The 27490-nt window shown below is 48.5% G+C and overlaps 2 protein-coding genes across 6 annotated transcripts in view; both read left to right on the plus strand.

Moving 5' to 3' along the window:
- Window positions 1-1424: 1424 nt before the first annotated feature.
- Window positions 1425-1988, plus strand: LOC127047324 (interferon kappa-like). Its single transcript, XM_050945446.1, has one exon. It carries the CDS (start codon window positions 1425-1427, stop codon window positions 1986-1988), a length of 564 nt encoding a protein of 187 aa, XP_050801403.1.
- A 3605-nt stretch (window positions 1989-5593) lies between these two features.
- The window catches only part of HACD4 (3-hydroxyacyl-CoA dehydratase 4), a 41660-nt gene continuing 19763 nt past the window's right edge, over window positions 5594-27490 (plus strand). The window contains exons 1-3 of one of the 5 annotated variants that reach the window (XM_050944230.1): window positions 8032-8156; window positions 12066-12226; window positions 21354-21457. In XM_050944230.1, coding sequence (XP_050800187.1) covers window positions 21361-21457 — 97 coding nt within the window. In that variant the 5' untranslated portion in view covers window positions 8032-8156; window positions 12066-12226; window positions 21354-21360. Of the gene's footprint in view, window positions 6582-8031; window positions 8157-12065; window positions 12227-20269; window positions 20462-21353; window positions 21458-27490 lie in introns of those variants that run through there. The other 4 variants (XM_050944229.1, XM_050944228.1, XM_050944232.1 and 1 more) reach the window with 4 other exon arrangements.

Raw genomic sequence — 27490 nt, forward strand, 5'->3', positions numbered from 1 at the left:
ATAAACTTCTGAAAACCTGGAAATACATAATTAAGGTACATGACAATGCAATCTTAACTCTATTTCCCTCAAGTGGGCAATAGCCACTGAGAATGATCTGCATGCATTCCAACTGTGTTCACTATGTTATACCAAGATGCACTGAATACACGTTTACGCTAAAGTTAAACAACTGAAGATTTTGGAGTATCATTCACATTATGAATATTTCTAGAATTCTTTGTGTAGATTTAAAATGGAGAGAAATGGAGTAACATGAGGCTACTGACCCAGCTTTTGTGGTTGTGATAAACCAGGTGCTATACATCACTTATCTTTGAGATCCTAGGAATAAAGAATAGTCATATTCCCTTAACAAGGGGAAATGACAGGCAGTTTCAAAAGACACTCTTAGTGTTGGTTTGCCTTATAACCAAATAGATTCCAAGATTAAAACAACACAACATGTAAATACATCTCTCTAACATCATACAAAATAATATAGAATACTAAATACCTGTGTTATACATCTTATGAAAAAACAAACATAGGCCTTCAGATAAGACTGCGCATTGTTGCATTGTTAATACCCTCCTGAAGCTCTAAAGTGTTCTTTGAAAGCTTGAGGAAAGGTGGGGGAAAGATTAGCACTCTTCCCCCATTCAAGATTCAAGCCAGTCCAACTCTGTTTAGCTAGTGAGAGATGACCAGAAACTAGCACAGGAGAAAATAGCAAGGAAGGAAAACAGCAGAAGAAACCTACAATTGAGCATTACCTATCAAGATCCTAATATCAATGACATTGCCACAAGCTTAGTATACAAATTCCTAAAGAGCAGCCCTGTCTGCTTTTCTATTCACACTTCCTTACATCAGATTAAACAAAGCAAAAGAGAAAGGAATTATACCAATTTTACAGATGGGGAACTGAGGCAGAGACTTCTTAACTGAATTTCAGGAAGAGTAAGTCCTGCTAAATAATGTTAAACACTTTCCTGTCCCAAAAGGGAAATAACAACATTATACATGTATTTAAACATGCTCTTCTGGTGCTAAAATATGAAGAACTAATGAAATTTCAGTAACACATCTGGCACTTCTTTGAGACCTCTTTCAATCCTGAGCAAATTTACAATAGATAATTGGCAGGAGTATGGACTATATGACCTAAGGGGAGATACCATATTTTGATTTTCTGATCAAAAGAAAAAGGAAAGTGGTACAAGACAATGAAGTCATTAAGCAGAAAATGAAAGTGGTAAGTTTCAAAAACACAGGGGAAATCCTTGAAAACCAAAAGTGATGAAAGAAAACTTCTCCTACAGAATAATTAAGTTTATAGCTATGGAAGAAAAAATCAGGCATCTACAAAAGACCTTCAAAACATTCCAGTGTGTCTGTCTGGATTTATACTCAGTCGAGAAGTGTAAGACATCATCATTATCATGAGCACTTTTTGTTTGCTACAAATTAGCTTTGTGCTGCTGTACATCACCAAAATCTCAACTCAGGATTGTAATATTCTTCCCCTCCTGCACAACAAAATGATACAGGGCAATTTACACCTTTTGAACAAAATGGGTCAACAATTTCCTGAGCAATGTCAAAGTGAAAAAATTCACTTCAAGTTCCCTGAGCAGTTTCTAAAGCTCAGACAGAAAGAGAATGCCAAGGTGGAAATCCAGGAGATCCTGCAACTGATCTTCTATATCTTTACCAAAAATCTAACCTTAGCTGCCTGGGATGGAAGATCTCTTGAAAGATTCCAAAATGGACTTAATCAGCAAATTGAGCATCTGGAAGCATGTTTGACAGAGAGGATGGAGAAGAAACAACCCTACTCAAGGAGTGAGGAAATCATTAGACTGAAACTGAAAAAGTACTTCCAAAAGATAGATAATTTTCTAAAAGACAAACAATACAGCCTGTGTTCCTGGGAGATCATCCGTCTGGAAATGAGGAGATGTCTTCAGTTTATTGACAAAGTTATAGGAAGGCTTAGAAACTAAGGTATAAACATTTTGATCTGAGAATTGGAATCAGAAAAAAAATGAATTTATTTTAAATTATCTACTGACTGTGAAAATGCTTCTAGTTAAATTTCACTGGTTTTCTATTACTATTTATATGTTGCCAATTATGTATGGTTGCATTTAAATTATTGCAAAGAAATATTTGGGTTATAAACAATAAAACTTTATTAAACAAATAATTGCACACTGACCACAAAATAACCCACATAATTTTCAGTAAGTATGACTGCATAGGACAGTGGTAATTCTGTGGCAATTAACATTATTGCCGTAGCGTTCCCTTCTGAGAAAAGTGTGCTATTTATTGTGGTTCCCATTTCACCTGCCTACACAAGATCTCTTAATTCTGAAGGAACCAACAAGCCATGACTTTTCCACGAATCATGTAAATCAATTATTTGGACTAAAAATAAAATAATGGTATTTTTCTGCTATATATTTTTAAAGTATGTTTTTGTTTAAAATAATTCCTCACTCTTTCAAGATACGCTATTTCCAGTCATGTATCTGATATTGTGTCTCATTAATTCCAATGTTTGCTTTGTTCCAGCAGTTCAAGTTATCCTCTAAGGGTTTGTCTATGGAGGGAAATTGACCAAAGCAGCTCCCCGTGCAGACACTCTTGTTCCAGCATGTGTGTGTCCATACAGGGAGCTATTCCAGAATAACTATTATGTTTTAAATTCATACCTTGCCTTATTTTCCCTGTGTAGACACACCTTAAGGCTACGCTAGCCAACGACACCTCTTAGTGTTCTGTGTGTGTCTTCAAGCTGTCTGTTGAAATCTCACACATCACTACTCACGCTATTTTATTACTACTTAAAATTTTCTGTTGCTTACCCTTTGTTTGGAAGTGCAACCAGTGGGTAGAGTGAGCCCTTGGTATTCTAACATATTTTACATAAAAGGCACGTGGTCCTGAACATAATAATTACAAAGTAAATGAGTTCCTCAAAATGCTAAACTTACTAGAGGTGAAATCCGAGGCTCTGTTGAACTCAATGACAAATCTGCCATTGACTTATATGGGTCCAGAATGTACCCTTGTATAAATATTCATTGATAATTCAATCAGCTTCAGCTCAATGTTTTCCCCTAGTAACCTGATGTGTGTTATTCAGGGGAAAGCACATCTTCAGCAGTTCAAGAAACCAGGATGCAAAGTTGTAATGGTAAAATTCAATCTGATAAAATATCAAAGATAACAATGAAGACAATGATATTCCACAGCCATTAAGACAGTATAGGTGTCACAGATCTCTTTGCGGGCTGTACCTACTAACTTTTCTCCCTGATATCTAGTTGTGGATGAAAGCAAAAAAATCAAGAATCAGCTAAAAAGACTAAGGTCCAAGGACAGCAGATCTGAAACAGAAACATCACAAACCCAATCAAGTACAGAAGGAATCAGGATCTGGGACAACAAAAAAAGAAAGATTGAAGGAACTAAGTGAAGACTGAACCCACCCTCTTTTTAATGAGACATTAGTCAAAATAATATGGTTTATAAAATTAACTTTCTTTGCTCATGTTATTAACACCGCACTTAAATATTACAACTGCAAGAATGTTTAAACAAATGTATGGTTATTTCTATTGTTTGACTTCTTTGTGCACTTTCTGAAGCCTATACTATACAAATGCAGTTTGTCAGTTTCACTTTCTGCTTTTGATACACTAGCATGCTGCTGCAACATAGTATGTTGAAATCTAAATGGCAAATTTTATTGAAATATAAAATGTATTACATAAAAAGTTGAATGTTAGAACTCACAGTAATTATTGAAGAACATATAGTAAAACTATACAACAGTCTAAGAAAGGAAGTGAAGAATACGGTAAATATCAAACTAAAACTGAGGGAGATTTAGGAAAGCTGAAAATAATTACTTCAAAATTAATTTGTCCATTAACACACACAGTCTCAGGAAAGGACTCAGAGGATCTTTAATGACACCTGCACACCACAGTACTTCCCAGCATCCTGCTGTGCATGTTCTTAGTACAGGAGCTTGATTTTGTAGTTCTTAAGCAGGCAAAATTGCTTCTGAAATCAATAGGAATGAGCCCTCAGACAGAAGTGTTATCTATGACATCATGAATATCGTGTTATAAAGCTCTGAGGTTGTTCCGAGGATTTTCCATTCAAGCCTCCATTCCATCCAACCTTTCTCTGCTGGTGAGAAGTGACAATGTTAGCACAAGGTCCTCTAATCAGCCCATAAACTCTCAGCTCATTAAGCTTCTCTTTTCAGTTCCTACTCAGACGCTCTTATTTTTTGCACCATGCAATGTAAACTCCGCAGCACCGCTGACTACAAATGTATGGAAATCTATTTCAATCAGAGGTATACTTTGCAATGCAGAACATACTGCTACATTGGGCACTAGAGGGCAAAGTGAGATTATAGCTAAAATGCCACAGTAAAATTGTACAGTGCCTTTAAAGCAGTAAGAATTGTAGGGGAATGGGAAGGAGTTTATTCTGCTTTACCTATTCCAGTCAATTTCCCTGTGCAGACGAGACCAAGAGTTTTAGAATTTAGCCTGTTGTGCCACCGTGTTTTCTAAAATCTCTAAATTTTAGGTCCAATCCTGCAAACCCTCATGCCTGTGAGTAACCGTACACACCTGAGTTGCCACACTGACAATAACAGAACTACTTACAGGCATAAGCGTTCACAGCTTGGGTGTGCACAGATAGTGGGTGCCATAAGACTTCAACGAGGAGGCTCCCCAGATTAACTGTCACTCCAATAAGAAGGAGTCAGCAATTTCCTCATAGATGTGGGGGGGGGTAGACTATGTGTATGTATGTGAGAGAGAGAGAAATTTCTGGCACCCCTGAGAAGCAGTGCAAAGGCTTGGGAGGACGTGTTGGAGAAGCTGAGGGAAGAGGACGTAATTGTTGGGAAAATACGTGGGAGTGAACCTGGGGGTTTGTTGAGTGTGAGTGAGAGAAGTCTGGAACAGTTTTGGGGGTTTTTTTTGGGGGGGGTGAGATTGTTGGGAAGCCTTCCTTATGCAGATCAGATCGTGGCTGACCCCTAGCCTCTCCCATTCAGTCAGGCACATCTGCCTCATGTGTCCCTACACTCCGCCCCCCAAACCTGTCCCCATATGGCCCTGCACCCCTCACTCCCATTTAGCCCTGGCTCAATGTTGTCACCCCACTAGCTCCCAGAGGTGCTGGAACTAGGTGTTCTGGGTTGCTGCAGCTCCCCCTGGCTTGAAGGGATTTCTATGGGATACAAGCCTTACAGTTTGGTTCAATGGCTCTCAGCATCCCAGATACACATTTTTCCAGCACCCTGCCAGCTCTTGTGCCCAGCCTAGTCTTCCCCCACCAGCGCAGTGCGTGTGCCCCGCTCTGTCCGTCCCCATATCCCGGATCTCCTCACCTGGCCCCCGGGACAGTGCGCGGTGCCTCTGGCGGCTCCAGCCCCTAAACCGGCTGCCCTCTCTGGGGGGCACAATGGGCGCATCGGCCCCTGGTGGGGGAACGGTGTAAACGCGCAAGAGCCTTGCCTGGTGCATGGGAAGGGGAAAGGCTGGGAGCTCCAGTCATTCCGCGGTTTGCGCTAGGGACTGAATGTACATCGCGTAGGTCCAGCTGGTCAAAAAGAAACCAGCGTTTTGAAACCTTCTTAGGAGGTTAAATGTTCTGAGTACCTCCTCCAAATACCCCGGTGGGGGCGGTCACCATTTCTGGTGCGGGGAAGCTGATTTCTACCGCTAATTCCGCTAGCCCCGCTGAAAACAAGCAACCTCGGTACTGACAGGTCCGGACGCAGGAGGCTCTTCTACATTAGGGCACCCGCTGGTTTAACTGAACTAGTCATCGAGGCGACGAGGATGTCTCCTGGGTGCATTGCCCCAGAGCAAGACAAGCTTCCGAGCGAAGGGCTGGTGCTGAAGCCAAACAAAACCAAAAGCAAAAGGGGCTGGTGGAGGATCGCTGAGTGTTCACAGACCAGTGTAAAAGAGGCGAGACAAATACCCTCCCATTCTGGATCGGCCAGAGACAGCCAAGAAGACGTAATGGTAATCCTGAAAAGGATATTGCAGAAAATGGCCAAAAGCGATAAACCCGAAATAGCGCTGACAGTAAAATGCCTCCAGATTCCGCAAGCTCTCTGAAAGCAAGACCTCCTTCACGTCGCTGGAAATAGAGGTGCCCAGCTGGGTTTTGAATGTGAACATAATGCAACCAAAATGACCGTACACTCTACCGTTGCTGATGGTATGCGAACACAGCTCCAAAGAAGAATGCTTACTGGCCTTGACAGGCCTTTGGGGTAGGGGGCGGGATGTAAAGATTTGTCCATTTTAAAACCTGCTCTGCTAGGCTCGGTTTTGCGGGTTAGTTTCGAGCTGGCGCTGTGAGGAAAGCTCTGCACCGAGTATTAACGCAGTACGCATGTGGACGCTGGATTTCCTTCCCCAAAACGCCCCATGCTGGATTTTACTTTGTTTCCGGGTGCAATTTAAGACTATAAAGAGAGTGGGTCCGCGAGAGCTCCGAGATCACCATCCTTCTGCCTGCGTGTTACTGCGATAGCAGAGGTCATCAGACGTGAGTTAATAACCGGGTTTAATTGCGGGGGGATGGAGGGGGCTGCAGCAAGGGGTTTTTGCAGAGGGGCTGCAAAGCATCTGTAGAATTCAATTCCTGCCTTAGTTTGCTGGAAGCTGAATGCATCGACCTTCGGGATATGCTGCAAAGCTAATTTGTCTGCTCAGGCTGATCTTCAAACATGAGTGCCTAAAGTTAGGCTCCTAGATCCATATTTAGAAGTAAAAGTTAATAAATAAAAGTAACCTGACTTTTTACACGCTCCGTTCCTATTGACGTCATTTATATTTGCAGGTGCTCGGCAGTTCTGAAAATCTGGCTCCTTTCCTAAATACGGATTTTGAGTCCTAATTTCAGGTTCGAAAGGTGGTGTTCTTCCCCTCCTCCCTCTCCTTTTCTGATTGGAAGATATTAGTGGTTGCTTGAAAAGGGGCAATACAAGGAGTTAGTGGGTTATTGGGTGAGATTTGGAAAGTTTATTTTTAGGTCTCTCTCTTTGGGGGGGGTGTGACTGTTTCCTATGGGATATTTACACATGAGCACAGTGGGAGATGGAACCATTTTAGAAAACAAGTAAACAAAAACCCTGTTCCCGCTGGATTTAACAGTGTAATTGGCCAAATAACTAGCAACCTGAATCCTCTAACGCAATAAACTTGCAGCCACCACTGAAGTCAGTGAGGTGGTTGGTCCATAAATATCCGGTGGGCAGGATAATATTTCAGGGGCAATTTATTCCAAACATACACATGCCTAAACATGAACGGAGCAGAGTTTTTACATTTATGTGCCAGATGGTGAGAATCAAAGTGCAATCTAGGGACCAGATCACCCTCGCCTATTGAAAGAGCCATAGGACATGGTAAACATGCAGCACCTCTGAAAAATCAGGTCATACATTTTCATTATCGTCATTCAATTATCCTCTTCTCCCCTTTCACCCAGCTACCCCTCCATACTTTCTCTGATCCTCCGTCTTTGTTAAATGTTTTCTTCATACTGCCAATTACTTAAGAAAAATCGAGCCTTGTTTCTGAGTCATTTGCTTTTGCTCTTACGATCAGCTGTAGTCCTAAAGTTTCTTATCTTGGCAGGCCAGAGCCTGAGTAGCTTCCTTTGTACTATAGCTGGAATACTGACTGTTTATAGTTTGTCGTCCTTGATAAGAAATATCTAGAAAATTGACTTGTATAAAACAAAAACATTTCTTCAACTGCTAAAAATACCTAGAATCCTTTCCAGTGGTTCACTGTCACTATAATACCGTACACTTTGTTTTGTATTATTTGCTTTCCTAACACACGTTTTCCATTTAGCCACCGCCACCATTGGGTACAGCCCTGAATTCCTTATCTGGACAAAAATCGCACTGGCTCGCCTGCGGATTTTCTTTTATTATTATTTTGAATTTCTTAAATAAACTTTTGCTGCTCCATCGTAGAATTTACACCATTGCCTTAGTGATGAGAATGAGTCCTGTTGCAGCTTCACACACCCATTCAAAGAGGGTTTGCTGTGGTGAAAAAGACTTTTCTAGGCATTATCTGGGAAGCAAAAGAGCCCTGGTAAGAGTTAAGGCATTTTAAAACATAATAATTAGAGGATATTATTTAAAGGGTCTTCTGTTAGACACTGGATTTTTTTTAAAAAAAAAAAAGCTCCATTTTTTAAAAAAATTGACATTTTTTCATTACTTGATTTAAAAACGAACTGTAGAAATCTATATTAGATTCATCTTCTTAAACAGCAATATAAACAATATACAGTGGTCAACTCAAATGATAGCAGTTCTTTATTACATCATAAACTCAAGTTTCTTCTGTGCAGCTCTGATTTTTATAAATTATAAATGGATTAAGATCCATTATTGAAAAAATTCTATGGTAGGAGTACTTGGCTATATGGTGTTAAGTTTATGATTTAATATCTGAGGTGATAATGTTTCCTCAATTCCACATATGCCTACACAATGAATAAAACAGTGTGTTTGCGTTTGTGTCAGAGGGTGAGTACCAAAGTGCAATGTATAGGTCAAATCACCTCCACACATAAAAAGAGAGCTACAGGAGAGAGTGGTTAAGTTTAACTCAGTTAGGTTCCCCTCAGAGAGTTTTCTCTATATCATTCCTTTGGGTTTGGCTCCCAGAATCTCTTCGCTCGCTTCAGGTCCCCTGAACTTCCTCTAGCTTTCTGGCAACTCTGTTCCACTTGAGCTATACAGTCAAGGACTCTTCCATCAGCCACCACTTCTAGATGTAAGTGTTGCCCCTTTCACCCACGTGGTTAGGTTTGCAGGGTTGTTTACATTGATTATATGAGTTAGGGATGTTCTCAGTGTAATTTTTTTATTTACAAAAAAAAAGTGAATACAGTCTTGTTTTCCTGAACACAGTAGAAACATAACAGCAGGCAGTTCCTTTGCTCAGAAATCAGATCCTCACAATCGCTACTTTAGTGAGCTCTTTGCTGTAGAAGCTCTGTCTCTCTGCTTCTTCTCACAGTCACGCTCACTTCTTCTCTTGGCTTTCCTCTGCCTCAAACACAGCATGCAAACCAATATCGTAGCCCCTGCTTTTGCAACCAGGGAAACAGCTGAGTCCACATGGTTTAGCTCTCCCCTGAAATATAGAGTATTTCCTGGGGAGGTAGCCCGCATTTTTTATTATTATTTTGCAACTGTAACTGTAATTTTGAGCCTGTGACAGAGCAGTTGGCACATCCATTGGCTTTAATGAGGTCTATAATTGAATTTGGATCCAAGATTCCCTTCATGGTAGCAGTTAGCAGCTTTCAGCCCAGCATAAAGAATCAAAAAGTTTGCTTTAAGATGGTGAACATTTTAATTTAGGGCCAGATCCTGGAAAGTGTTGAGAATCTCCCTGCCATGGTCATAAGTCAATGAGAGTTGAAGGTGCATAGGATTTGGTGAGTGGCACTCAGCACCTTGCCAGATTAGGCTCTTAATGTTTAGGGCTAAACTGTGAGCCTCCTGCCCACACTGGTAAGCAATTACTCACCCAAGTAATTCCTCAGAAATCAAGTGGCACTACTCATGTAACTGCTCACTACCGTAAGTACGAGACTTACAATCTGGCCCATCGTAATTTGTTTTGCCCTGATTTATGACAACCATGTTTTTAGACTCCAGCTACCAAGCCATAAAACTCAGATAACCCCTCTGCAGAAGCTGAGAAGACCAGAGCAAGAGAAACCTTATAAATATTCCAGTTAACTTTTTTCTATTACCTGTTCCTCTATGTCAATTTTATCTTTCTTAGTACGTCTGGTTGAAATAATCACTCTCACAAAGATTAAAAGAGTAAGGCCCCCAAATAGAAGGTATTTGAGATTCAAAGATACTTGTCAAACAAAAGTTTGGAAAGAGTTTATTTTTAAACAACTACTTTGCTCACAGCTCTTAGGCTTTAGGGATGTGGTTATTGTTTGTGCAGTGCATTAAAAATCACAACATAGAGATCCATGTCTCTTCTTTTTGGGCTAGACCAGAGGTGGGCAAACTACAGCCCCCGGGACCCTCCTGCCTGGCCCCTGAGCTTCTGGCCCGGGAGGCTAGCCCTTGGCCCCTCCCCTGCTGTTCCCTCTCCCCTGCAGCCTCAGCTCGCGCTGCTGCAGGTGCAGTGCTCTGGGTGGTGGGGCTGTGAGCTCCTGGGCAGGCCTGACCTGGTGCTCTGTACTGTGCGGTGGTGTGGCTGGCTCCAGCTGGGCGGTATGGCTGTAGCACCACCACCCACCAGTGCTCCAGGCAGCGTGGTAAGGGGGCAGGGAGCGAGGAGGAGGTGTTGGACAGGGAGCAGGGAAGTTTGGGGTAGTGGTCAGGGTGTACGGGTATGGATAGGGGTCAGGGCAGTCAGAGGTGGGGAACAGGGGGTTGGATGGGGCAGAATCCCGGGGGGGCAGTCAGGAATGAGAGGAGGGGTTGGAGGGGGGTGGCAGGGAGCAGTCAGTGGCAGACGTTCTGGGGGCTGTAAGGAGACAAGGGGGTTGGATGGGGCAGGAGTCCGGGGGGACTGTCAGGGGGGCAAGAGGAAGGAGGAGTCAGATGGAGGTGAGACCTGACCACACCTGGCTGTTTGGGGAGGCACAGCCTCCACTAACTGGCCCTTCATACAATTTTGGAAACCCAGTGCAGCCCTCAGGCCAAAAAGTTTGACTGCCCCTGGGCTAGACTGTAACCTTGTAACTTTTCCTGTGTGAGGGAGAATGCACAGCTGCATGGCTCCAGGAACAGCCAAGAGAATGAGTCACAATTCCTCTCTTGCCGTGGGGAGCAGCTAAGTTACTTCCCCCCCTTTTTATCCACCAGCTCACTCTTTGCTGTGCAGCCAGCCAGCCAGCCACTCTCACTGGGGATGGGGGAAATGAGCCATGGTTCCTCCCACTGTCCACCCTTCACGTCCTCATTATCTACTCTGTGGGCAATGGCAAGGGAGTAGCTGTGTTCTCTTCCCCCACATTTTGAGTCACAATGTCACCGAATATCCTCTTGCTCTTGTACTATGAGGCAGGGGAACAGACATTCCCTCCTTACCGTCTGTAGGCCATTAATTATTTTGGTCACGTTTCCCCTCTGATTTGTCTCCTCAGTTTCAGTCTTTACAATCTCTCTACATCTCTGAGTATTTCCATGCCCCAAACACTCCTGTTACCTCTTGCTTATCTGGCTCTAATTTTGCAACATTTATAAGTGGATAAATCAGCCAAAACAGTACAAAAATTCAGGGTAAAGCATTGTAATAAGCTACAAATTAAATTATATCAAACAATGAAATATGGGTATCATAACTTCTGCAATGCCTCTGGATGGCCTCTAACGTGATAAATAATAGTCTAATGGGACACACATTCATTCCCTTAATCTACTCCATCAGTGACAGTGTAGATTGCTTTGTCCTGTGTCCCATTATGTGTATTTTTGCTACTGACAATGCTACTTTGATATATTTTCTCATGTCTAGTTATTTAATATATTCTAAATTATTTAAAATGCAAACATCTGGATCAAATAAATCAAACAGGCACCCAGCAAATCTTGTATATACAGGATCGCATCTGACCAAACATTTGCACATTTCCAAACTATAGGCATAAAAAGTGCAGTCTCCATTTCCAGTGAAGTAACAGAAACAGCGTTATGTCGCATATTTATTTGCTTTGGAGTCACTTAGAGTCTGATGAAAATTAAATACCATCACCTTATCTTTTCTATTTATGGATACTTGTTTAATTCTGTATCACCCTACAGTCGTCTCCAGAATAATGTGCTTTTAATTTTGCATGCGTACTCTCATCTGGCCTTTGAAAATACCCCTTCTGACTAACCGCAAAAACTAGTGGAACTGCGTCCATAGGAACTATTTGTAATAAGGCAAGAAACATGCCTGAACTGGTGCCTGTGGAAAAATGATAAAAAGAACAAGGATTCCTTGAGTTAGTGGTTCCTTCCTTTTTACTAGGAAAGTGTCTACTTCGCTGTAGTGCTGCTTTCAGTGACGCTGGGGGAGAAAGGAGGGGGGTAACCTCCTAGCAAACAGCTGTTGCAGCTGTGACTAGAGAGGGAGAGAGACAAACGCAGCAGCGACCCATCTCCGCACCAACTAGTAACTCTTGAGCAAAGGTAAAACAAGCAATTCAACCCGTGCAACTGCAGAGGAGCGAGGGAGGGATATGCGTGTAGGAGGAAACATGCTTCTTGTGCTGATTTTCAGTTGTTTGTCCTCCCAGCTCCCATCCTAAGCTGCAAAGCTTGGGGGCGGGGGAGGAGGAGGAGTGTTAAACTAAGAGCTCAGACCAGTATGACAAAGGAAATCAGGGCAGCAGAGGGGGTCTTCTGCCAGCTTCTCATTTTTTATTTTTTTTAAAAAGCCGTTGCTCTTCGGTTTCCATGAGCTGTTGCTTCATTAGGTAGCAGGTGTTTCCTTGGGAGCAGTTGGAACTGTAGAGCTACTAAAAGACGGTTACTCACCTTTGTAACTGTTGTTCTTCGAGATGTGTTGCTCATATCCATTCCAGTTAGATGTGTGCGCACCGCGTGCACGTTCGTCGCAGAAACTTTTACTCTAGCAACACTCGGCTGGTCGGCTGGGCTCCCCCTGGAGTGGCACTGCTATGGCGCCCAATATATACCCCAGCCGACCCGGCCACCCTTCAGTTCCTTCTTGCCGGCTACTCCGACAGTGGAGAAGGAGGGTGGGTTTGGAATGGATATGAGCAACACATCTCGAAGAACAACAGTTACAAAGGTGAGTAACCGTCTTTTCTTCTTCAAGTGATTGCTCATATGCATTCCAATTAGGTGATTCCCAAGCCTTACCTAGGCGAGGGGGTCAGAGTGAGATGTGGCAGTATGCAGAACCGCTGCGCCAAAGGCTGCATCATCTCTAGATTGCTGGACCAGCGCATAGTGCGAGGTGAAGGTGTGGACCGATGACCAGGTCGCTGCACGGCATATCTCCTGGATAGGCACGCGCGCCAGGAAGGTGGTTGATGACGCTTGAGCTCTAGTAGAGTGCGCTGTAAGGTGGCCTGAAGGGACATGAGCTAGGTCATAGCATGCGTGGATGCATGCGGTCACCCAGGAGGAGATCCTCTGGGAAGAGACTGGCAGGCCTTTCATCCATTCCGCGACCGCCACAAACAGTTGGGGAGACTTTCGGAACGGCTTTGTTCGCTCAATGTAGAAGGCAAGTTCCCTGTGTACATCTAAGGAGTGTAGCTGCTGCTCCTGCCGAGAAGAGTGGGGCTTTGGAAAGAAGACCGGGAGGAAGATGTCCTGGTTGGTGTGGAAGGCAGACACAACCTTACGGAGGAACGCCGGATGAGGGCGCAGCTGTACCTTGTCTTTATTGAAAACAGTGTATGGTGGGTCCACCGTGAGAGCTCTCAGCTCGGAGACCCGCCTGGCCGATGTAATGGCCACCAGGAAGACTGTTTTCCATGATAGGTACAGGAGCGAGCAAGTCGCTAGCGGCTCAAATGGTGGGAGCATAAGTCTGGTTAGGACCAAATTAAGATCCCAGGTAGGGGCAGGGTGACGTACGGGGGTATAGAGATGTTCTAGGCCCTTAATGAACTGAGAGACCAAGGGGTGGGAGAACACAGAGTGGCCGTCCTCGCCTGGCCGGAAGGTGGATATGGCCGCTAACTGCACCTTCAGAGAGGATGCCGCCAGGCCCTGTTGCTTAAGGTACCAGAGGTAGTCTAGGACCGTGGGGATAGAGGCATCCAAAGGAGTAACGCCCTGAGTTGCACACCAGCAAGACAAGCATTTCCACTTTGCCAAGTACGTGAAGCGGGTGGAAGGCTTCCTGCTGCTGAGGAGAACATGCTGAACTGGAGCGGAACAGCTCAACTCCGCTGCGTTTAGCCAAGCAGGAGCCACGCCGTGAGGTGGAGAGCTCGCAGGTCTGGGTGACGAAGCCTGCCGTGGTCTTGTGTGATCAGGTCTGGGAGGAAAGGGGGGGGAACTGGGGTGTCCACAGACAGATCTAGCAGGGTGGTGAACCAGTGCTGTCTGGGCCACGCAGGTGCGATCAGGATCAGATGCGCTCTGTCCCTGCAGAGCTTCAACAGGACTTTGTGCACCAGGGGAAAACGGAGGGAAGGCATACAACAGGTGGTGCCTCCATGACAGAAGGAATGCGTCTGTGATCGACCCCGGGGAGAGACCCTGAAAAGAGCAGAACTCCTGGCACTTCCTGTTCGAGCGGGAGGCGAACAGGTCTATGCGGGGAAATCCCCACCTCCAGAAGAGTGAATGGATGACGTCCGGTCTTATTGACCACTTGTGACATAGAAAGGACCGGCTGAGCCGATCCGCCAGAGCGTTCCGAACCCCCGGAAGAAAGGACGCCACTAGATCTATCAACTGGGCTATACAGAAGTCCCAGAGTCGAATGGCCTCCTGACACAGGGGAGACGAGTGGGTCCCTCCTTGTTTGTTGATGTAGTACATGGCCATTGTGTTGTCCGTGAACACCGAAACACAACGGCCGTGCAGATGTTGTTGGAAGGCCTGGCAGGCAAGGCGGACTGCCCTCAACTCCCGGACGTTTATATGGAGTGTCAGCTCCTGGGACGACCAAAGGCCCTGGGTACGCAGGTGACCTAGGTGGGCCCCCCAACCAAGGGATGACGCATCTGTCATTAAGGTCATTGACGGCGGCTGTGGATGGAACGGCATCCCTGCGCATACCAGGGATGGAGTTAACCACCAATCGAGGGAGCGGAGGGGGATGGGGGGAACTGTCACCAGGACGTCTATAGGGTCCCTGCCCGGGCGGAAGACCGAGTGGAGCCACGTTTGGAAGGGTCTCATGCGGAGCCTGGCATACTTTGTCACATAAGTAGATGCGGCCATATGCCCCAGGAGTCCGAGACAGGTGCGAACTGAGGTGATCGGGGAGGCCTGTAAGCTTCGTATGATCGATACGATCGCTTGGAAGCGGGGCTGAGGCAAGTAGGCCCTGGCTTGAGTGGAGTCCAGCGTTGCCCCTATGAAGTCCAGCCTCTGCGTGGGAACCAGGGTGGACTCCTCGGTGTTGAGGAGTAGTCCTAACCGGGAGAATAGGTCCGTAACTATATTGACATACTGCCGTACCTGAGACTGAGAGGACCCCTTGAGGAGCCAGTCGTCCAGATACGGGAACACATGTATCCGTTGCCGGCGGAGGTAGGCGGCAACGACGGCCATGAACTTCGTAAACACCCTCGGGGCCGTGGAGAGGCCGAAGGGGAGGACTGTGAATTGGAAGTGCTGGTGGTTGGCCATAAAGCAAAGGTACTTCCTGTGCGGTGGAAAGATGGCAATATGGAAGTACGCATCCTTCATGTCGAGGGCGGCATACCAGTCTCCAGGATCCAGGGATGGGATAATAGTTCCCAGGGAGACCACGCGGAACTTCAACTTGACCATCCATTTGTTGAGCCGCGCAGGTCTAGGATAGGTCTGAGGCCTCCCTTGGACTTGGGAATCAGAAAATATCGGGAGTAAAACCCCTTTCCTCTCTCATCTAAAGGTACCTCCTCTATAGCTCCTGCAGCGAGGAGAGATTGGACCTCCTGTAGGAGGGCTTGCTCGTGAGAGGGGTCCCTGAAGAGGGACCGGGAAGGGGGGCGGGAGGGTGGTGATGAAGCAAATTGGAGGTGGTATCCTTGCTTCACTGTGCGCTGAACCCAAAGATCCGATGTCACTTGGGACCACGCCGGGAGGAAGTGGGAGAGGTGGTTGGAGAAGGGAGGGAAAGGATCCTGTCCTGAGGCTGGTACGCCGTCCCCGGGCGCACCTTCAAAAGTTGGACTTGGGGCCCGGTGGTGCCTTAGAGGGCCCATGGTTTTGGCCCTCTTGTGAACTGGACTGGCGTCTGTGGCCCCCCCGCCCGCGGCTTCTACTGAGGTCCTGCCTCTGGCGAGGTGTAAAATACGGGCGGTGTGCTTGGGGCCTGAAGGGTCTATGCTAGGTTACGGGGGTATGCATCCCCAGCGAGTGCATGATGACTCTGTTATCCTTCAGGCTCTGCAGCCTGGGATCAGTTTTCTCCGAGAACAAACCCTTGCCATCAAAGGGTAAGTCCTGGATGGTGTACTGCAGCTCCGGAAGTAGGTTAGAGACCTGGAGCCAGGAGATGCGCCTCATGGTAATCCCCGAGGCCAAGGTTCTGGCTGCTGAGTCGGCCGCATCTAGGGAGGCCTGGAGAGAGGTCCTGGCCACTTTCTTCCCCCCCTCCAGGAACGCGTTGAACTCCTGGCGTGAGTCCGGGGGTAGCAGCTCGGAGAACCTACCCACTTCAGCCCAAGTGTTGTAATTATATTGGCTCAGTAGAGCCTGTGGGTTGGCCACTTGGAGCTGCAGGGCCCCCGCGGAGTACACCTTATGACCCAGGAGATCCATCTGTCTGGCCTCTTTGGACTTTGGGGCCGGTGCCTGCTGGCCATGTCGTTCCCTTTCGTTGACCGACTGGACAATTAAGGAGGAGGGAGGAGGATGGACATACAAGTACTCGTACCCCCGAGAGAGTACCATGTACTTTCTCTCAACTTCCTTTGCCCTCGGTGGAATGGAGGCTGGAAACTGCCAGAGGGTGTCGGCAGTGGCCTGGATGGTCTTAATGAATGGCAGCGCAACCCGGCTGGGAGCATCAGCAGTGAGGATGCTCACTACAAGGTCCTCGACTTCCGGGACCTCCTCCACTGGGAGGCTGATGTTGAGGGCCACTCTGTGCAGGAGGTCCTGATGGGCCCTGAGGTCTATCGGCGGGGGCCCTGATGATGAGGTCCCTGCCACAGCCTCATCCGGTGAGGAGGAGGAGGATACCCTGGGAATGAGGGGGTCTTGGACGGCCTCCTGCTTCTGGGACGGTTCCTGCTCCAGCTGTCCCGGGGAGTCCGGAGGATGTGTTACGTGCTCTTCCGACTCAACCGCGGGGGGGGGGGGGGGCGGGAAATGGTGGCCTCTGGTGCCCGATGTTCTGAGGCAGCAGAATGGGTCTGGACCAGAGGGGCACCCTGGGCTTGGTGGTACACCCAGGGTGTCCAGAAGGACCACTGCTGAGCTCCTATGTCCTGCGGCCGAGAGTCCTGGAAACCCCCTGCCGGTACCTCTGTATCCTGGTCCCGGTCGTAACAGCTGTCCGCCTGGGAGGATGCGGATGTGTGTCTGGACGGCCAAGGTGGAGCAGAAAAGCCTGGAGCCAAAGTCCCGACTGATCTCACACCCCTCGATCGTGGGGGCCGGTGCCGGTATGCATAGTGGTACCGAGAGCGAGACCGGGACCTGCGACTGGCTCGGTGCCGGGAGGTCGACCGGGATCTCGAGTCTCTACGCCCTGATCTGCTCCGGGAGGCACGGTGCCTGGTACGGTGCCGGGAGCTGGAGCGGTACCACGAGTAGTGGGTTGGTGAGCGAGAGATTGACCGGTGCCGAGAGTCCGACCGGTGCCGTGGCGAGGACTGGTGCCGGGACCGAGAGCGACGTCGAGATCGGGAGTGACGTCTCGACTCAGAGCGGCGGCGGGACCGTGATCTTGATCGGTGCCGGTCCGCTACGCTGACCGATGGTGGTCTGGTCAGAGTCGGCTTGCCCAGGGACTGCAATACCTGCACCGGCGGTGCAGGGGGTAGGGGTGGTGCCGCTTCGGTGATGGCGATCAAGTCCCTCGCCACGGAGAAAGTCTCCGGGGTCGATGGTAAAGTGAGCTCTACCACGGCCGGTGCCAAGGAGCTGTCGGGTGCCTGACTCAACTGCCCTCGTGGGGCTGGAGTTGATGGTACCGGTTTTGGCTGTGCCGCGGCAGGCGTTGGTGCCGGACGGTCAGCCTTAGGTGCAGTCTCAGGCTGTAACGCTGGCGTTGCCGTCTGGCCCTTCGCTGTCTTTGACCTCGGGGAGAGGGAGTGGCGCGGAGTCGATTTCGGTGCCAGCGGTGGACGGTGCCGGGAATCCTTAGGCATACCGGCGACGCCCAGTGCCATAGGGGTGCCTCTGCTCACCAACTGGCTCGTGCTTGGTGCCGAGGGCGACGGTGTCAGGGCCGCTTCCATTAGGAGCTGCTTCAATCTAATGTCCCGCTCCTTTTCTGTTCTTGGCTTAAAAGCCTTGCAAATTGGGCACTTAGCCGATAAGTGCGATTCCCCTAGGCACTTCAAACAGGAGTCGTGGGGATCTCCTGTTGGCATCGGCCTATGACAGGCCGAGCACTGCTTGAAACCCGGTGAGCCAGGCATGAGCTCCGGCACCGGTTCGGGGAAGGGGCTATCTCCCAAACCCCGCAACAGTTACTAATTAACAACTATAACTATGAACTATAACTAACTCTAATGAACTATATCTATATGTATACAACAACAGTAAACTATACTACGAATATAACTAGAAGAGACTACGAGTAGCTAGGGAAGGTGGAGGTCAGCTAAGCCGCACTCCACTGTTCCAACGACCGACACGGGCGGTAAGAAGGAACTGAAGCGTGGCCAGGTCGGCTGGGGTATATATTCGGCGCCATAGCGGTGCCACTCCAGGGGGCGCTCAGCCGACCCGCCGAGTGTTGCTAGGGTAAAAGTTTCTCCGACAAACGTGCACGTGGCGTGCACACATCTAACTGGAATGCATATGAGCAATCACTCGAAGAAGAATAGGGGTACTGTTTAGCTCTTTAAGCTGTTCTGGGAGATTCTCCCCTTGGAGGAGGAAGTGACCCTGGCCGCAGTCTGTGCCCACACCAGACCTACCCAGGTCATCATGATCTGTGTCCTTTGGATGTACTATTTAGCATCATAATGGAGAGAAGCCTTAAGAGGGTATGGTGGAGGTTTACAAGCCCACTGTCAAATGCAGACACCCAGGTACTAATGGTGACAGTCCCCACAGAAACACAATCCTATTAAATAATAAAAAGAGTAGTAGTAATATGTAGTTCTGTAATCCTCCTATTCCTGAAAAAAGCTGACTTTCCAAACTAAAGCTATAATGCTGTTACAATCTCATATTCTCGGCTGGACAACTAAAGCATAAGCAGGTATATGCTATCTGCCTGTATATTTTAGGAGGAAATAGGACACCCCCATTTTGCAAGTTATGCATGCTGAGGGAAAACAGAGAGCTAATATCTAATACAGTTTCTCACTTTTCCAGACCTGTGGGTATGCAAGAAAAAGCCAAGTTTTTCTTCTGAACAAGTTGGGATCCACCACTGGGTCACACTGTCATAGAGGTTTCAATGTATTTATGCAAATTAATAACTATAACTTTACAAGAATTATACCTAAAGCACTATCCATAATAAACTCAGTAGGCTGGGTTTGTTTGCAGTGATGCATATCACTCTCTCTCTCTTTCTCCATTCCATTCTCAAAACAGGCAGGGTATTGAAATGCATAATATTTCTATTGAACTTTTCATCTGAGGATTTAAAAAGCACTTGACAATATTAAGGGATGTTTTCTTAGATCACCCCTGTGAAGTAGAGAAGTATGTCACCCCCATTTTACAGATGGTGAAACAAAGGCAGAGTGAGTCTGTGTGACAGATGTAGGAATAGAACAGCTATCTCCAGATGTCACCTCCTATGCTTTATGCAGTAGGCCATGCTCTAAGAATGCTGCAGGATCAGGCAATCCAATGTAAATGTGGATGGATTCCTGCGATGACACCAGAAAAGGTAGGAAATCTAATTAAAGCCCAACCACCTTTGGTATTGACCCTTTAAGCGGAAACAGATGACAGTGGAGTTTTGCATCAGACCTGTGTAACCGGTTCCCTCTCAGAACATTTCTTTTGCTCCTCAGACATAAGATGCTGCAACTCTCACATATAGGAAATATCATAGCAAAACAATTAGACTTTCTACTTTAATTATTTTTCATTACATTTAAATCATCTTTCTTCCTCAACAGCTTTCCCCTCTTCCCTCAAAAGCCCTGCATGGTAAGGACCTTCCATGGGTGAAGAGGGCTGAATAAGATTCCTCTTGGAGCTCCTCAAAGACACTTCTTGTCATAACACTGGAGCACCTCAGAGTTCTGGAAAATAGAAATAATATCAATTTATCTTTCTTCATTCCTGGCTTGTAGAAAATAGCTTGATTGGTTGTTATGTGTGAGAGCGGAAGACAGACATTACAAAGGGAAAGTCATGTCAAAGACTTGTTTGCTTTTAATTCTGATTTAGGTCATTCAGTGTCTGGGTCATCCTTAGACCTTGCAGGAACAAATTCCACAGCCTAGGTCCAGCTCCTGTGAAAGTGCGGTCTCCCATGCTCACAAAACTCCCACTGTTGGTTGACATTTACATGCTTTCAGTAAAACATAACCATTGTGGAAGGCCCTGGTGATCGGAGAGGAGACCTTCCAGGCAACCAGGGTCAGTCCCATGTATATCTGGAGGGAGAGCCTAAGTTGGACTCCGTAGTCAGTGGGCAAACAACACGGACACTGGAATGATATTTTTATGTTGGCCTGTTGGGCTGATTCATTGTATACCAGCTGGAGCTTTATTCAGGCTGTAAGGGTTAATTCCTAGATATGAGTTGCAATAATCAAGCATGGAGGTCTTGAATATGTTTATCACCAGGCCAGATAATGGATGGTCCAGTAGTTAGTGCACTAGCTTAGGATGGGGGAGACCTCCTTTAAGACCCTGCTGTACCATGGACCGTGTGTGACCTTAGGTAAATATCAAGGCTATGTGTACACTTGCACTTTTGCTGATAAAACTTTTGTTGGTCAAGGGTGTGAAAAAATAAGAGTTTAACTGAAAAAAGTGTGGCCAGCGCTCTCCCACCGACATAACTCCTGCCACTCCTGCGGGTGGTTTAATTATGCAGGCAGCGGAGCTCTCTCCTGCTGACATACAGCAGCTACACCGGAGACCTTACAGCGGCGCAGCCGCAGTGTAGACACAGCCTTAATCTCTCAAGTCCCCCTATGTAAAATGGGAATAAAAATTTCCCTACCTCACTAGGGTACTGTGAGGATAAATACATGAAAGATTGTGAGGCACTCAGATACAGAAGTGATGGCAGCTTTAAAAGCACCTTAGATTGATTTATGTAAGTCCACAAGGAAGAAGCATGATTTTCTGGCTATTGACATAGACATACTTATTTAAAGTTTCAGCTCCTTTTCCTGGCAGTGGTAGACATATTCTGAGTGGGGGGTATAATTTGCTTTGGGGCACTGGCACAAATCATAACATAATACGAAATAATGCATTTTGGGTTTGCTTATTTACTTTACTGTTCCTGCCTTTACAGCTGTACAATGAACACTTATCTCTTCATCTATTATTTAATCCAATTCTGTGGACATTCCTGGATATTTACGAATATGATCATCAGGTTCTTGTCATTTGGGAAAGGTAAGACTCTCATTCATTTTACATTGCTTTATTATTTTACTTTTAAAATCCCTAAACTTGACATGACAAACTTTGTAAGACTCTCTTTGTGTTACTATGTCAAGTTATAATTTCAGTTAAACTGATAGAATACTGCATCGTTCAATGCAGATGAGCATTGGATTGGTTGAACAAAACAATACCAATACATCTGCACTATTTTTATAGTTCTTGCTGCTATGCTGCCTTTTCTGCTAAGGACCATTAATATTCCACAGTATTTGACCTGAGTTACCGTAATATTTTGGAAGATAAGAGCTATATTTGGACCTACAGTGACTGACTGACAAGTTCAGGGATATAATAGAAAATGACTGACTTCAGAGTTGTCACAAACAGATGGTTACGGGTTAATGCCTCTTTTACCTGTAAAGGGTTAAAAAGTTCACCTAGCCTAGCTAACACCTGACCAGAGGAACCAATGGGGGAACAAGATGTTTCAAAAGGAAGGAGGGAAGTTTTTCCTTTGTTTAGAGTTTCAGTTTCAGCTGGAGTGAAAAAGATCAAGGAACCAGCCTCTTATCAGAGTAGTAAGTTTTAGAAAGGAATAAATAGGTTTATGTTTATTTCTTTGTAACCTGTCTTATGCAATTAGAGGTAGAATCAAATTGGGTATTTTTTGTGTAACTAAATTTGTGCCTAGGGGAACATCCTCTGTATTTTTAATCTGTTGTCCGTGAGAGTAGCTGATATGCTAATCTCTCCCAGAGGGTTTTCTTTTACCTTTTTTTTCTTTAATTAAAAGCATTTTTCTTAATACCTGATTGATTTTTCCTTGTTTTTAGATCCAAGGGATTGGATCTGGACTCACCAGGGAATTGATGAAGTCTCTCAAGGCTACCCAGGGAGGGGAAGGTTTTGGGGGGAAAGGGAGTGATCCAGAAACTGAAAATTCTGGATGGTGGCAGCGATACCAGATCTAAGCTAGTAATTAAGCTTAGAAGTGTCCATGCAGGTCCCCACATCTAAACCCTAAAGTTCAGAGTGGGGAAGGAACCTTGACGACAGTTAAAAAGAAATGACGGATGGTGGGAATACAAAGGACAGTGGTTTACACAAACTATAAAGTCCAGGTAGCAGATATTTTATGAAACATCAAACCATCCTCTATTGCAAAGGAATATTTCTGAAACCAAATATCCAGGTTCTGCACAGATTTATTCAGTGCTCATTATGGCCACTTAACTAAAAAAAGGTAGGTAAGATGTAGACTATTCTATGCCCTCCTTAGCTTCCCCACTATGTATACTACTCCCCAGACATCCTTTCTGTGCTTGTCTCTGTTTCAAAAAGTCGGTGGCATGTGAAAAGACGGTTACTCACCGTTGTAACTGTTGTTCTTCGAGATGTGTTGCTCATATCCATTCCAGGTAGGTGTATGCGCCGCGCGTGCACGTTTGCCGGAAACTTTTTACCCTAGCAACTCCAGTGGGCCGGCAGGTCGCCCCCTAGAGTGGCGCCACTATGGCACTAGATATATACCCCTGCCAGCCCGCCCGCTCCTCAGTTCCTTCTTGCCGGCTACTCCGACAGTGGGGAAGGAGGGCGGGTGTGGAATGGATATGAGCAACACATCTCGAAGAACAACAGTTACAACGGTGAGTACCGTCTTTTCTTCTTGGAGTGATTGCTCATATCCATTCCAGGTAGGTGAATCCCAAGCCTTACCTAGGCGGTGGGGTTGGAGTGAGAGGTCGCGGCCTGGAGTACTGCAGAGCCAAAGGCCGCATCATCTCTGGACTGCTGAACCAGGGCGTAAAGGGAAGCGAACGTGTGGACCGATGACCAGGTCGCCGCCCTACAAATCTCTTGGATTGGCATGCGGGCAAGGAAAGCCAGCGATGATGCCTGTGCTCTGGTGGAGTGAGCAGTCACCCGGCCCGTCGGAACGTGGGCCAGGTCGTAGCAGGTCCTGATGCAGGAGGTAACCCAGGAAGATATCCTCTGCGAGGAAATCGGTAGCCCCTTGACCCGGTCCGCTACTGCCACGAATAACTGGGGGGACTTGCGGAATGGTTTGGTCCTGTCCACATAAAACGCTAGCGCCCGACGGACATCTAGCAAGTGGAGCTGTTGCTCCCTGCGGGACGAATGGGGCTTTGGGAAAAAGACGGGGAGGAAGATCTCTTGGTTAATGTGGAAAGCTGACACCACCTTGGGAAGAAAGGCAGGGTGTGGCCTCAGCTGTACCTTGTCTTTAGGGAAGACGGTATACGGGGGGTCTACTGTGAGGGCCCGTAGCTCTGACACCCGTCTAGCTGAGGTAATGGCCACTAGGAAGGCGGTCTTCCACGAAAGGTAGAGCAGGGAGCAAGTAGCTAATGGCTCGAATGGAGGACCCATGAGCCGAGTTAGGACCAGGTTTAGGTCCCATGAAGGGGCAGGAGGGCGGATCTGTGGATAGAAACGCTCCAGCCCCTTCAGGAATCTCGCCACCATAGGGTGGGAGAAGACAGAACATCCGTCCACTCCAGGATGAAACGCGGAGATGGCCGCTAGGTGGACCCGGAGGGACGACAACGCCAGACCCTGAGTCTTGAGGGACCAGATGTAGTCTAGAATAGTGGTGATGGGAGTCTCCATAGGGTGAAGACCTTTCTCCAAACACCAACAGGAGAAACGCTTCCACTTAGCCGAGTAAGTAGCCCTGGTGGAAGGCTTCCTACTGCCCAGGAGAACCTCCTGAACCGGGGTAGAGCAGCGTAACTCAGAGCCTGTCAACCACGCAGGAGCCATGCCGTAAGGTGCAGAGACGGAAGGTCCGGGTGACAGAGCCTGCCGTGGTCCTGGGTGATCAGGTCCATATGTAGGGGCAGGGCAACTGGGTTGGCTACTGAGAGGTCCAGCAACATGGGGTACCAATGCTGTCTGGCCCATGCTGGAGCTATGAGAATCACCCGAGCTCTGTCTCTGCGCACCTTGAGGAGAACCCTGTGTATCAGCGGAACGGGAGGGAATGCGTAAAACAGGTGGGTTGCCCATGGGATTAGGAATGCATCTGCTAGAGACCCCAGCTCCTGACCCTGGAAGGAGCAGAATGCTCGACACTTCCTGTTCTCCCTGGACGCAAAGAGGTCCATCCGGGGACGACCCCACCTCTGGAAGAGTGAGAGGGCGACGTCTGGACGGAGGGACCACTCGTGCGATCGGAAGGATCTGCTCAATTGATCCGCTAGAGTGTTCCGCACTCCCGGGAGATAGGAGGCGGAAAGGTGAACGGCATGGGCTATGCAAAACTCCCAGAGACGCATCGCCTCGGCACATAGGGGAGAGGACCTGGTGCCGCCCTGCTTGTTGATGTAAAACATGGTCGTCGTGTTGTCGGTGAACACCGCGACACAACGACCTTGAAGGAGATGGACAAACCTTTGACAAGCAAGACGGACCGCCCTCAACTCTCGTACGTTGACGTGGAGGTCCATCTCCTGCGGGGTCCACAAGCCCTGAGTTCTCTGGGCGCCGCAGTGTGCCCCCCCAGCCCAGATCTGAGGCGTCCGTGGTCAGGGATGCCGAGGGCTGGGGCGGATGAAACGGGAGCCCCGCACAGACTATGGACTGGTCCAGCCACCACCGAAGGGAGTCCAGTACCCTCTGAGGAACGGTGACGACTGTGTCCAACGAATGCCTGGCCGGCCGGTACTGCGCAATGAGCCAAGATTGAAGAGGCCTCATGCAGAGACGGGCATATGCCGTCACGAACGTACAGGCCGCCATATGGCCCAGGAGGGCCAGACATGTTCATAGAGAGGTCAGCGGGGCCGCCTGCAAACGCAGAATGATGGCTGACAGAGACTGGAACCTGGGCAAGGGTAGCAAGGCCCGGGCCAGGGTAGAGTCCAGAACCGCCCCGATGAACTCTATCCTCTGCGTGGGGAGCAGAGTAGACTTCTCCACATTGATGACGAGGCCCAAGGCAGCAAAGAGGCTGCTGATCCTGTGGACGTGGTCGCGGACCTGCAGCTCAGATGTGCCCCAGATCAGCCAGTCGTCCAGATAGGGGAACACGTGAATGCGGCAACGTCGAAGGTGTGCGATGACGACTGCTATGCATTTGGTAAACACCCTCGGGGCCGTAGACAGGCCAAACGGGAGGACCGCAAATTGATAATGTTGGCGGTCGACCACAAAGCGGAGGAAACGTCTGTGCTGGGGGGAAATGGAGATGTGGAAAACTGCGGGGAAGGATCCGGAGAGGAAACTGGTACTGCGCCCTCGGGCACACCTTCAAAATGAAAGCGTAGGCCCCGGAGGGGCCTTGGCGGAGCCCTGGTTCTGCCCCGTTTGGCCACCGGACTGTCTGCGTCGGTTGTTCCTGCCGCGGCACCTAGCGAGGTCCTGCCGCAGACGGAACTGGGGATACGGCCGACGCTGCTGCTGTTGGTTCTGCTGCCGGAATGGCCTGCGCTGTGTCGCAGGCATATGCATCCCCAGCGACCGTATTATGACCCTATTATCCTTAAGGTCCTTTAGTCTGGGGTCTGTTTTAGCGGAAAACAGGCCCTGGCCTTCAAAGGGGAGGTCCTGGATAGTATGTTGGAGCTCCGGTGGAAGGCCAGAGACCTGCAGCCAGGAAATTTGGCGCATCGTGAGCCCCGAGGCCAGGGTCTGAGCGGCCGAGTTGGCAGCATCTAAAGAGGCTTGTAGTGATGTCCTCGCTACTTTCTTGCCCTCATCCAGGATGGTGGTGAACTCCTGGCGAGCGTCCTGTGGCAAGAGCTCTGCGAACTTCCCCGCCGCTACCCACGAGTTGAAGGAGTAGCGGCTAAGGAGGGCCTGCTGATTGGAGACCCTGAGCTGTAGCGCCCCCGCTGAACAGACCTTGGGGCCCAGGAGGTCCATTCGTCTCGCCTCCTTCGACTTGGGCGCTGGGGCCTCTTGACCGTGGCGCTCCCTGTCGTTCACCGACTGGACCACCAGTGAGCAGGGTGTCGGGTGAACGTACAGGTATTCATAGCACTTCGAGGGGGCCATGTACTTCCTTTCCACCCCTCGAGCGGTCGGAGGGATGGAGGCCGGTGACTGCCAGATATTAGCTGCGTTGGCTTGGATTGTTTTTATAAAGGGCAGGGCCACTCTGGTGGGCGCATTGGCGGAGAGGATGCTCTCCACCGGGTCCTCAATTTCAGAGACCTCCTCTGCTTGCAAGTCTAGGTTCTGTGCCACACGTCGGAGGAGGTCCTGGTGTGCCCTAAGATCTAGCGGGGGAGGGCTGGAGGACGAGGTACCTGCCACCGCCTCATCCGGTGAAGACGACGAGGAAACCCCCGGCAACAGAGTGTCCACGGGGGGTTCTAAGTGAGGCTGCACCTCCGTCACTGGAGGGAGCTCTGGGTCCTGGTGGCTGGACCGGCCGTCTGCTTCCGGGGAGGGAGGGGGTCTAGACACTGTCGCCTCCGGTGGCCTGCGTTCCGCCGCCGGACGGGGGGCAACGTGTTGTGGACCCTGGGCTTGGGAATACGCCCGTGGGATCCAAAACCCCCACTGTTGAGGCCCTCGCTCCTGTGGTGGAGGGTCCTGGAACAGGGCCGAGCATCTGTCCTGGCCCAAGGCATAGGCGCTGTCCGCCTGCGAGGACACCGATGGTTCCCTAGAAGGCCACGGAGGCGCTGAGCCTGTTTGGTAGGTGTCTCTGTGCGCTGACTCTGACGCTCCCCTCGGTGCCGAGGGTCGGTGGCGCGACCCGTATCGGTGCCGGGATCGGGACCAGGAACGGCGTGGTAGCCGGTGCCGGGATCCGGAGCAGGATCTGGAGCGATGTCAGTGCCGGGAGCGGGACCGCAACCTTCGATCAGCGCGGTGCCGGGATGGCAGTGGGGACCGGGACCTGCCACCGGCGCGGTGCCGGGAGGTCGACCGGGATCGGGACCTACCACCGGTTCGGTGCCGGGAGGTCGACCGAGGAGCCGAACGTCGAGGCGAACAGCTCCTAGAGTCTCAGTGCCGGCGATGAGAGAAGCCAGACCGGGACCGTACAAATGCCGATCGGTGCCGCGA

The sequence above is a fragment of the Gopherus flavomarginatus genome, chromosome 3, assembly GCF_025201925.1.
Source record: "Gopherus flavomarginatus isolate rGopFla2 chromosome 3, rGopFla2.mat.asm, whole genome shotgun sequence".
Taxonomy (NCBI): Eukaryota; Metazoa; Chordata; order Testudines; family Testudinidae; genus Gopherus; species Gopherus flavomarginatus.

What these genes read in the sequence shown, in the direction of transcription:
- LOC127047324 (XM_050945446.1), top strand. Translation starts at nt 1,425, where the DNA reads ATGAGCACTTTTTGTTTGCTACAAATTAGCTTTGTGCTGCTGTACATC.